The sequence below is a fragment of the Mus pahari genome, chromosome 5, assembly GCF_900095145.1.
Source record: "Mus pahari chromosome 5, PAHARI_EIJ_v1.1, whole genome shotgun sequence".
Taxonomy (NCBI): domain Eukaryota; kingdom Metazoa; phylum Chordata; class Mammalia; order Rodentia; family Muridae; genus Mus; species Mus pahari.
Window position 1 is genome coordinate 15,247,564 of NC_034594.1, and position 11,529 is coordinate 15,259,092.

An 11,529-nucleotide genomic window follows, 5' to 3' on the forward strand; every position below is an offset into this window, starting at 1 on the left:
GATAAAGATGGGGCTCAGGTCCCCTGTCAGCAGAGAGAAGCTGAGGATCAGAAGCCCCAGGTGGCCTCTCCAGTGATTCAGTCTGCTGCATCTCAACTCAGACAAAACGGACTGTGCACACACGGGTGGGCTGCGGGCTCCGCGGTCTGCATAATCTTTCTCAATGATCTACTTGCCAGAGGGCTTAACCTCTCAAGGTTCAGCTCCCTCACCTGTGGCATCAGAGAAGCACATGTCTCCCCAGAGGCTGCTGTGCACAGCAGAGGGCAGAGGCTCCATGTGTGGGAGCTGACAAGCGCCCCAGGATGCAGAGCCTGCAGGTCTCCCCTTTGCCTTTCTGTTCAGCGTTCAGGACATGTGGAAGCACTTCTCAGCCACCAAGTGCCACCCACCAGACCCCCTCTCCAGCTGAGCCCTTTTTATCTCCCAGTCCAAGAACTATACAATAGGCAATCTCCACTTCTATCGCTTGCCAAAGCTCTTTGGTTCGTGTTGAGATTTCAACCTTTTCAATTTCTTGTTTGTTTTCTAGTGAGATTGAGGAGGTCTGTGGTCTTAGTCCCTAATGGTTTACTTCAGGCACTGGCCACCCTGCTGTCACCAATACTGTAAATAGCACCCGGGAGGGAGGCTGGCAGCCTTTCCCCTCCCCTCTGCATCCAGGACTGTATAGGGTCAGCACTTCCAGCCTGATGCTCCAGCACTGATCTGAGAGGGCTTCAGCACCTGGACTCAAGGATCTTCCTTTAGCCCTGCTGTCCCTGGTCCAGACAGAGGGCAGAGACATCCTCACCTTGCAAGATTGTGCATTCTGTAACCTACTATAGCGATTCCAAGACCGGGAGTAAAGGCCACCTCCGGGGCAAGGACATTTGAGTTTCAACTTCTGTGGTCATTGATCCCCAAGCACAGATGAGAACGAACGCACCAACCCAGCCAACCCAGGATATCGGTTTGAAAACGCATCAAGCCAGGTAAGGGCAGAAGCCAGCCAGGTATTGTGAAGCCAGGCTAGAAGGGTTGAACTTCTCCGGGTGTCTTCCATCTCACGACCTTTCTAAACTGTGATGGCACCTTTTAAAATCTACGAGTGCTACAATGATTGCGGATGCTTGTGATTTTTATTAAGTTATAAATGTGCTATATATTTTACATTATGATTGACGTGTGAACAGTGCTTAGACTGATTGCAGACTTGAAACTTCAACGATTTCTTAAATATTCTAGGCCTCTGTTTTTGATGACTGTGGCGTTGCAGCTCATCAGTCTGGGAAACGGTAAGTTAACTCCCCTGTCCCTCAGTCCCCAGAGTTTCCGTTATAAATCGTAAAATCTGTCTGTCCATCACTATTAGTCTCTTACTTTGTCGTTCTTTAAAGGCTATCAAAGCGAAGCCAGAGAAGTCAGCAATATCCCGTCTCCAGTGATGCCCGGGATGACACTGGACAGAACTCTGAGTAATTCCAGTAGAAAGAATGACACCCAGGAGGGGGCGCGCCTATGGGATTCCCTTCCTGACTCCAGCACTTTGGGAGAGAGTAAGTCTTTGCTCTGCGTCAACCTGGGCAGTGGATCCAGACAATCGGGACTGGAAAAACAAGGGAAAATAGGGGTAGAAAGGAGACACAGACAAGAGAATTTTTTTTTTTCACCTTCAAGTTTAAAAAAAAAAAACATAAAAAGGAAATTTTAGTGATGCGTTTATTCTCGTTTCAAGTTTTAGGTCGGCAAACCCAGCTCTGTCACTAAGATAACAGGCTGCCTAGCATTCAGGCAATCCAGCGCTTCCAATGGCTCCAGGCGGGGTTAGCGACATCACACCCATGGGTGGTCCTGCCTGGGAGGCCTGTGGTTAATCACTGCCCACAAAGTCACATGCTGACTTTTAACGGTGGAAGAGAGAGGGAGAGAAACAACTTGGAGGGTGTCAAGGGTTGTCCCTGCCAGGACCCCGCCCACATTCCTGCTAACTTGTTTCTCAGCCTTCATCAACTAAAGAGTAGGGTTTACCTAGCAAACACACTCAGCAGGGACGGTCCCCTCCCAGGCTGTGAAGCCCTGCCCTCTGTGGGAGGGGACGTGCCAAGCTCCAGAGGCTAACACAGCTGCTGACCCAGGTCATCCTTGCAGGTGCAGCCCCTGGATCCCGCTGTTGCCACAATGGCGGCACCTGTGTTCTGGGCAGTTTCTGCGTGTGCCCTGCGCACTTCACTGGTCGCTATTGCGAGCACGACGAGAGGCGCAGGTGGGTGGAGCAAAAGTGGGCTGGGCGGGGACTGGCTTGGGAGAGGGGTAAACTGACAAACCGCGGACCTGTTCTGGTCTCTGCAGAGACTGTGGCGCCCTAGGGCATGGAGCTTGGACCCTGCACAGCTGCCGCCTATGCAGATGCATCTTCTCAGCCCTGTACTGCCTCCCACACCAAACGTTCAGCCACTGTGGTAAGAGCACCTTCCCGCCCCCTGACTTTTACCTCACACACTATACACTTGTGTCTTCATATTAGTGACTGGTGCACATTTGCTTGTGCTAGGAGACATAGAACATCTGCTTGTTCCAGGAGACATAGAGATGAGCAAATTAGATTAGATCCATGAATAGGTCAACGAAGTTCCAATTGTTGTGAATCCGCGGTGAATGTACGACATTATTTAAATTTTCCTGCGGGGATTGCTGGATGTACAGTAACTTGGGGGTGGGAATTGGGGGTGGGAGGTGGGATGTCCAGAAGCTACAAGATGCGGAACAGAGTTAACCTGGGAGCCAAGCTAGCTGAGCAGATCACTAGCGATCTCCGAACACTGGGTACACAGGTACAGCGCTAACAAGGAAGGGAGGGGTTGCCACATTCCGACCTGACGTCCAGCCTTCCTCATCTTTTTTTTTTTTTTTTTTTTAAACTAAAAGAGCTTTTATTCTCACATTTCACAATATAAGTGAAAACCGCACTTTTTTTGTATTTCTTCTCCCTCCAAAAATACTCTGTTAGGAAGGGAAGTTTCCTTTTCATGCATCTAGTAAACACTCAGGCTCAGCACCAAGATCTCCTGGTGAAACAGAACAAGAAATACAAAACGATCAAGAGCGCTTCTGCTCTTATCTGTCTGGTCAGGTCATGCCAGGCCGTGTGGGCACCATCATAGGGCGGGTGGGAGGACTCATCACGGGAGGCCCTGGTATCATGGGCATGTGGCCTCTCATGGGCGGTCTCATGCCAGGAGCTGGTCCCACGGGCATCTTTCCGGGAGGAGGTGGGCCCATCACTGGCATCATGGGAGGGCCTCCCATGTGGGATGCAGGCATCATGCCAGGACAAGGACGACCCGGGAGACTGGGGGGAGGTGGGATCATGGCCCCTGCAGTCGGAGGAGCAGAGAATGGAGCTGGAGGGATCTTTCCTTGTGGAAATGCAGCCGTTGTCTTGTCGATCAGGCTCTGAGCCTGCTCCTCCATCCATTTCTGGTAATAGTCCTTTCACATTCTCTTTGTGTTTCCGACCACTGCAGTGTGTCTTCCTCGCAGAGGGAGAATCGTGGGTAAGATGTGTATCACAGTAGTTACAATAAAACTTAGGCATGTTGCTCCACAAGCCGTTGGCTACCTCGGCCCCTGATGCCAGGGAGCCTTCTTCATCCTTTTTTTTTTTTTTTTTTTTTTTTTGGTTTTTCGAGACAGGGTTTCTCTGTATAGCCGTGGCTGTTCTGGAACTNACTNTGTAGACCAGGCTGGCCTCNAACTCAGAAATNCNCCTGCCTCTGCCTCCCAAGTGCTGGGATTAAAGGCATGCGCCACCATGCCCGGCTCCTTCTTCATCTTAATAGAAGCTAGTGTGGACTCCCAGTGGTAGGCAGTCAGTGAAGGTTCACCTTTCAACCCCGTGTTGTCTTTGCCTCTGTCACTCCAGGGTGGTTTAGCTGTGCACTATGTGGAAGGAACACAGCCATGAAATGAAACCAGAGCCCCGTTCCCGCTCTTTCACAGGCAGCCCTGAGCTCCTCCCATAGATCTGGCAGTGACATCTTCATCCTTCCTCCTTCCTCGGGCAGTCTAGGAAGGGCCATGCCAGAGCAGGGAAGATGCTTAGCTGCTCTGCCTGGCCCCACTCTTAGGACACAGCACTGGGTCAGGCCATTAGTGGAGGGGGATGTGCAATGGCTGCTTCCTTCCTGAATCCTCCTCCTCTTCCTGTGGAGCATCAGGATCGTCTCCAGGCCCACCCTTTAACATTCCTATGGCCTTCCCTCTGCGTGTCACCGAGCATACAAAGCCCTCTCTCTCCCAAGCGATCTCCTTTTGTTGGGTTTATGGCTCTTGATTTGTCAGCTGCTAGTCCTGAGTCCCAGAGGTTGGAGGACACCAAATTTGGGGATCAGGGTAAATTTACAGGCTAGATCTAGTGGCTTTGCATATGATCTCAATTCTTACCAGAGTTTCATCCCTGAGAATGCGGAAACGGCTCTCTGCGGTCGTTAGCAATCTCCCACACAAGGTCTGCAGAGCAGTATCTGAGCGTCAGGATAGCCAATCACTATTTCACGTCCTTGGAAACGTCCAGGACTGAGACTCCTGTATATCTGCCAAGGTTGGTGGCATGGGCTTCTGAAAATATGCTTCCGTCCATCTGAGCTGGACAAAATATCGAGATCCTCCACCGGGATAGCTGGCCAGGCCCAGAAAATGCAGTAACAACCCGGTGCCTTTGTTCCTCTGATGGCGCTGCAGGTCCCATCTCAGTGGTGGATGTCAGCAACAGGGAATGGGGAATACCCTTTTGGAGCTCTTTAGCTGATGCTTGGGAACTAAGGAAGGTTGCCTGTGTAGTTGTGCCTACTGTATTCTTTTTTTTTTTTTAAGATTTATTTATTTATTATATGTAAGTACACTGTAGCTGTCTTTGGACTCTCCAGAAGAGGGCGTCAGATCTTGTTAAGGATGGTTGTGAGCCACCATGTGGTTGCTGGGATTTGAACTCTGCACCTTTGGAAGAGCAGTTGGGTGCTCTTACCCGCTGAGCTATCTCACCTGCCCCCTACTGTATTCTTAACCAGTGTGTTTTGCCCACTTACTTCATTGGATTCCACCACAGTTTATGAGTCCATCACCTCTCTGTTTGGGGAAAATGAAACTCAGGGATGGAAACTCCCACTGGTAGCCAACAGACCACTGTGTCACCCATGTGCCTTTCCTGTAAGACTAATTCTCAATATGAATGAACGTCTTTATTTGTGATAGGGTTTATTTAGCTTACACGTCCACACTGCTGTTTATCACCAAAAGAAGTCAGGACTGCTATATCAGGGTCCTGTCAGCAAAATCTTGATGACCCTGATATAGCTGTCTCTTGTGAGACTATGCTAGTGCCTGGCAAATACAGAAGTGGATGCTCACAGTCATCTATTGGATGGAACACAGGGCCCCCAATGGAGGAGCTAGAGAAAGTGCCCAAGGAACTGAAGGGGTCTGCAACCCTATAGGAGGAACAACAATATGAACTAACCAGTACCCCCCCAGAGCTTGTGTCTCTAGTTGCATATGTAGCAGGATGGCCTAGTTGGCCATCAATGGAAGGAAAGGCCCTGGCCTTGCAAAGATTATATGCCCCAGTACAGGGGAATGCCAAGGCCAGGAAGCGGGAGTGGGTGTGTTGGGGAGCAGCGTGGGGGGAGGGTATAGGGGACTTTCAGGATAGCATTTGAAATGTAAATGAAGAAAATATCTTTAAAAAAAAAAAAAAGAAGTCAGAACTGGAACTCACATAGGGTAGAACCTGGAGGCAGGAGCTGAGAGGAATGTTGCTTACTGGCTTGCTTCTCCTGGCTTGCTCAGCTTGCTTTCTTATAGAACCCAGGACTGCCATCCCAGGGATGGCACCACCCACAATGGGCCCTCCTACCTTGATCACTAATTGAGAAAATGCCTTACAGCTGGATCTCATGGAGGCATTTCCTCAAGGAAGGCTCCTTTCTCTGTGATAACTCCAGCTTGTGTTAAGTTGACACACAAAACCAGCCAGTACAGAAACATAAGAAAATGTTTGAGATCCCTTCATAAGATGTCAATGTGAAAAATCACCTTTGAGATAATTATAATACTTTGATTCAATCTATGGGTGAGAAAGAACACAAATAGACATCATCCTAGGAGGTTACATCTTCCTCCAGCAGCCCTCAGGCTAGGCGCCCGCCTCCTTGCTCTGACTGGGTCTTCCATCTGAAAGAATGAAAACCTCCCACCTAGCTCAGGTTAGACCCAGCCGAAGCTCTCCCTCTTAGAGCGACCCTCAAGAGTGTATGAAGGGCTGGGGTCGGACTCAACACCAGAGTCTTTGGTTAGCACATGCCAGGCCCTGAGTCCTATCTTCAGAAATTCAAGGGGAAAAGAAGTCAATTGACTGTTGTGTAGTAGGGTGTGTGGCATAGTAGCTAGAATGGTCTAAACCCTGGGTTTAGCCTCTAGCAACAAACATGGTGGCTACAAGAAATGCTGGTGTGTTAATCTGAACATGAGATGGATCCAGGCCAAGCCACTACAATTTCAGTTCTCCCTTTATATTTATTTTTATTTATGTGTACATGTGTGTCTGTGTGTGCATGGCATATGTATGCAGATGCCCAAGAAGGCCAGAAGAGGGAGCTACAGGCAGTTGTCAGCCACCAGACAGGTAGGCTGGGAACAGAAACTCTGTTCCTCTGCTAGAGCCTCAAGCACTGTTGACCACTGAGCCACCTCCTAGCCCTCAGTTTTCCTTTTAAACTGCACAGCTGGCAACAATAAAAACCAAACTAACCAATAAATAAATGAATAAATAACTGTGGGCAGACCCAGCCCCTGGCCCTAGGGGTACCTGCTTCCAAGCAGCTCTGAGCTTGTGGTGTGTACCCATATTTGTTGTCAACCACCTCAGGCATGCTTTGTGGGGGTGTCCTCTTGGTGGGCACAGGCTCTTGGGGTGTACAGGCAGAAGTGGGCCACCTCACTCAGTGGTGCTGCCAGCAGAAGCTGCAGATTGGAGATCTCAGAAGCTCTGAGTCGGGACCTCGCACTGAGATGTGGTGTTTCCCTTATCACAGAGAAGAGAATCTGCTCTTGTACTCTGTGCAGTGACAGAGGCACGCTGGTAGGCAGCAAGTTCTTTCCCTCTCACAGATGCGGCAAAAGTATAAGTACAGAATAAGGTCTCAGGTACCAGCAACTAGTCATCCACTAGTAACAGGAGTTTTTCTTCCCTAGTGTAACAAAGAATAGTGGGGGTTCACAGAATAAGAAATGTAGATTGTTTTTTTCTTTTAAAGATTAATTTAATTATTATATGTAAGTACACTGTAGCTGTCTTCAGACACTCCAGAAGAGGGCATCAGGTAGATTGTTTTTTATTTGTTTTGTTTGGTTTTTTGGTTTTTTTCGAGACAGGGTTTCTCTGTATAGCCCTGGCTATCCTGGAACTCACTCTGTAGACCCGGCTGGCCTTGAACTCAGAAATCCGCCTGCCTCTGCCTCCCAAGTGCTGGGATTAAAGGCGTGCACCACCACGCCCAGCAGATTGTGTGTTTTTTTTTTTTTTTTTTAAGTTTTTAATCTAAATCCACAGTGGATATTCTAATTTTTTTCTTTCTAATCTCAAGGAATCACTTGGGAAGCACACCCCAGTGGTCACAGGTCTAGTTTGAGTCCCCGGGTTGCTTATTTTACAAAGCCTGTTGAAACTATATATTTGTAGTTTGTGTGTAAGAACCAACTGCCCAAGGGGCCTGAAAGGTAACCCTGTGTGATAGACCCTGTCCTCTGCTGACACCACGTGCGTTTTACCTGTGTGTGGCCAGGATCTCTGTCCTGGATCAGCATCAATTGCTCTTCTCCCTCCTCCTCCCCCCTCCTCCACGTCTCTTCCTCTTTTTTTTGAGGCGTACAGGATATCACTGTATATCGCTGGCTAGGCTAAAACCCTGCATCCCAAGAACCGGGATTAAAGATGTGTACCCCACACCCAACATCAACACTTGATGCTCCTTTGTGTGGGTTATGGTTTTTTAAAGGTTTATTTTATTTCATTTTTTGTGAAGCAATCTCTGGTCGGCCACTTTACCTTAATCTGTGAGCCCTAAGTCTGAGTGAGAGACATTGTCTTTAAAAAAAAATATCCTAAAGGTGCTTGAAGAGTGACAACCAAGGTTGACCTCTGACCCCTACAAGCGTGCAGATACCTCGTACACACCCATGAACTCATACCTGCATATAGACAAAGACACAAAGGACTAATCTGCACAGAGAGTTGAGCCATCTATGTAGCGGGTGGCTGCAAATCAGTTCTATTTGTTCTGACTGAATCTGGTACAATGCTCTCAGGCTTCCCCTTTCTGCCCAGGAGCTAAATAAAGGCTTTAGGCTGAAGGGCTGTTCGCTTGGAAAAGCAATCTAGGTATTTATTTCCCTTCAGCTCTCAATGCTCAGTGAAAATTTAGGGGTCTCTGGTTGCAGAGGAAAATAACGTTTCCTTTGCTTGCTTTGAACACATACTAAGCAAGAGCTCTGCCTGGCCAGACATGGTGGTGAGCACCTTTGGTCCCAGCATTCAGGAGGCAGAGGCAGGAAGTCCTCTATGAGCCAGAAGCCAGCCTGGTTTGAATATGAATCTCCAGGCTAGTACTAAGTAATGAGACCCAGGCTAGCCAAGGGATGCCTACTGTGATCTTAAAGAAAATTATACACACACATATACATAATAGAATATATGTGTATACATACACACACACACACACACACACACACACACACGCGTGCGCGCGCACACACACTTGTGATTATAAAAAGATAAAGAGAAATAAGAATATGTTTTATGGGGGTGTGGTGAGGTGTGGGGGAAGGGGATGTCTCAGCGGGTCCATGCCAAGGCATCTCTTCCCCTCCACCGAGGGACCAGCCACATGATGGTATAGCATAGGATAGAGTTTATTTGGGGAATGTGGATGGGGAGTTAAGAGAGTAGTAGAGGCAGAGAAAGGCAGAGAGAAGGAGAGAATAGAGAAGTAGAGGCTGCCCATGACCATGTGGAGAGAGAGAGGGGAAGGGAATGGGGAGAGGGAGATTAAGAGAGTAAGAGAGATTTCCAGGACAGCCAAGGCTACACAGAGAAACCCTGTCTCAAAAACCAAAAGAGGTGGGGGGAGGGAGGGAGGAGGGAGCAAGCAGTCCTTCTTATAGTGGGCCACGCCCACCTGGCTGTTGCCAGGTAACTGTGGGGGTGGAGTCCACACACACACACAGACACACACACAGACACACAGACACACAGACACACACACACACACACACACACACACACACGGGTGGGGGGGCAGGGGGCACCAGGAAGAAGAGAGCTTTAGAGAGAATGGATACAGACATCTCTTTGTTCCTGTGGCCAATCCTGTAGCCATATACTTTATATATTCTCTGTGTTCTTTTCCAGACCTGAAAAGCTTCCTTTCTTCAGGTGCCAGAGGATCAAGAGCGTGCAGCATCCTGAGCCTCCTCCTGCTGGTGCTCTGCCTCCTCCTGCAGGGTGTGGCTGGTAAGGGCTGAGGCTCCTAAGTACCATGATATCATCTATCATCTCCTCCTGAGGTGTCACCCTTGAATACACATGACACCACAGTGTGCCAGCAGGAAAGCTGGGTGGTGGGCATCTGACCCGGTGTTGTGTCCTGTAAATAACAGAATCGCCGGAATATTCTGGATTCTCATGCTGTGCAATAAAGATGCTTAACGGTGAGCCCTCCTTGCTTGGCTGAGCCTCTCTTCAAGGTCTCCAATGGAGGCAAACCTGAATGCAAAGAGCCCAGCCTGTTCAACTCAGAGTCCCTTTCTGGAGGGTTCAGAGTAAGCACTGAATAGGCTTGAATGAGGTCCCTAAACAACTGGCCCCTCCCAGGTAACAGCGGGTCAGTCTGAGCAGCTCAGACTCTCACTTGAATGCCTGCCTCACGGCTGAAGTGCCCTGTCACTTGCTGCTCACTGTCAGTCTCTCCACTGACCTCTGAGCCCGTGGGAGAGGTCATGTGAGTCCTGAACACTGTTCTGGGTTCCGAAAAACCCAACGTGCTGTGTGGAGATTGAAAGGAAGACGGGAGGGGGCTGGGGGCAAGCTTTCTGGCAGCTGCTTCCTTCTCATTAGTAATCAGGCCGCTTGAGGTGATTCATAGCATCTTCCTAAAATACATGCATATGCAAAATGAGGAGTTTCAATGGAGTTAACATATTATAGAGGGAACAATCAGGAACAGGTTACATCTTTTGAGTTGTTGGTCAGTGGGATCCCACAAACATTCCCAAATATTACAGCTATTTTAGAGGGTGGCTGATGTGTTGATTGGGAATCTGAAGGTCCTGTTCCCCATTTGGTTCTTGATCGATCAATTAAGATGCTAACAGCCAATGAGCTGGGTGGAATGAGTGGGACTTCCAGATTTCCCCGCAGGCAGGCTAGCAGATGGAGGTGGGGGGTGGGGACAGTTATTCACCATGCCTCAGAGGGAGAAAGAGACATCAGCCATGTGAGATCTCTGGTGGAGTGACCATTGGCTGCTTCCTCGACTGGACCTGGGGTAGCATGAGGGCAGATATAGGGTGATGATCTGGGAGTGAGAAGAAGGGCACAATGACCAAGGATGGCTTAGAAGAGCCCAGCCATTGAGCTAAATCATATCAAAAATTAGTGTGTGTGTGTGTGTGTGTGTGTGTGTGTGTGTGTCTTTCATTTATGGATCCAAGGGAACCTGGGCAGGGTTGGTAGCATGGTTGACCCAGAGCCTAAAGTAAGGTGGCAAGGCCTACACACTATATGCTATTGCCAATGCTATTGATTACCATCCACAACAAGTCTCTAAGGCCCTATTGTGAAGACACCACGTTCTTCTGCCCCAGAATATGGAGACACGTAGCTGACACTCAATTGGAAGTTTTACCCTTAGTGGCTAATGTGAACCGTGTTGCAAGGTGTTGTATATGCTACTTGAGGAAGTAATCATTGATTTGACCCAGCTATGAACCCTGTAAACAACAATAATGACCTGCCCAGCAAGCTATAAAACCCTCTGGTGCAATTGTGGCAAACATGTCACAGAAGGAACCAACCTCTTGTCTTAAATTGAGTTTAAGAACCACTCCATGAGATGAAACCCATATCGGACATTTTCAAAAAGGCCAAGCTGCTGAGACTAGACAGGCCATAAGTCCTAAGGGAAAACCTATGATCATTCTGCTAAATGATCATAGCAATAAAACTATAACGAAACAACTCATAGTGTCCTATTGCTGTACTCATAGACCTGTGCATTGTTCAACCCCACCAGAACAGCTTCTTCTAGTAGTTGATGCTAATGAACACAGAGTCCCACAACTAGGCAATAAACAGAGAATAAAAGACTTTGGAATGCTCAGTCTTGACTGGGATGCCTACATCACACCCCTGCCTCAAAGCTCAGAGATCCATGTAGAAGAGATGGCAGAAAGATTGACAGTCGCACAAAATCCCGGTGTAGAGGAGGAGGAGGT

At 48.6% G+C, this 11,529-nt stretch overlaps 1 protein-coding gene and 1 pseudogene across 1 annotated transcript; one reads left to right on the forward strand and one right to left on the reverse strand.

Annotated features, from left to right (window-relative positions):
* Window positions 1-660: 660 nt before the first annotated feature.
* Window positions 661-9,747, forward strand: LOC110322148 (cryptic protein). The gene is made up of 6 exons (XM_021198684.1): window positions 661-974; window positions 1,228-1,277; window positions 1,380-1,538; window positions 2,131-2,245; window positions 2,332-2,441; window positions 9,446-9,747. The coding sequence occupies exons 1-6, from the start codon at window positions 913-915 to the stop codon at window positions 9,556-9,558; spliced, it is 609 nt and encodes a 202-aa protein (XP_021054343.1). The 5' UTR covers window positions 661-912; the 3' UTR covers window positions 9,559-9,747.
* Window positions 3,014-3,577, reverse strand: LOC110322150 (annotated as a pseudogene).
* Window positions 9,748-11,529: the final 1,782 nt, after the last annotated feature.

Excerpts from the sequence above, each read along its gene's own strand:
- LOC110322148 (XM_021198684.1), top strand. The coding sequence starts at position 913 with ATGAGAACGAACGCACCAACCCAGCCAACCCAGGATATCGGTTTGAAA. Across the intron at positions 1,278-1,379 it reads GCTCATCAGTCTGGGAAACG|GCTATCAAAGCGAAGCCAGA; the intron begins GTAAGTTAACTC and ends CGTTCTTTAAAG. Across the intron at positions 1,539-2,130 it reads CTCCAGCACTTTGGGAGAGA|GTGCAGCCCCTGGATCCCGC; the intron begins GTAAGTCTTTGC and ends TCATCCTTGCAG.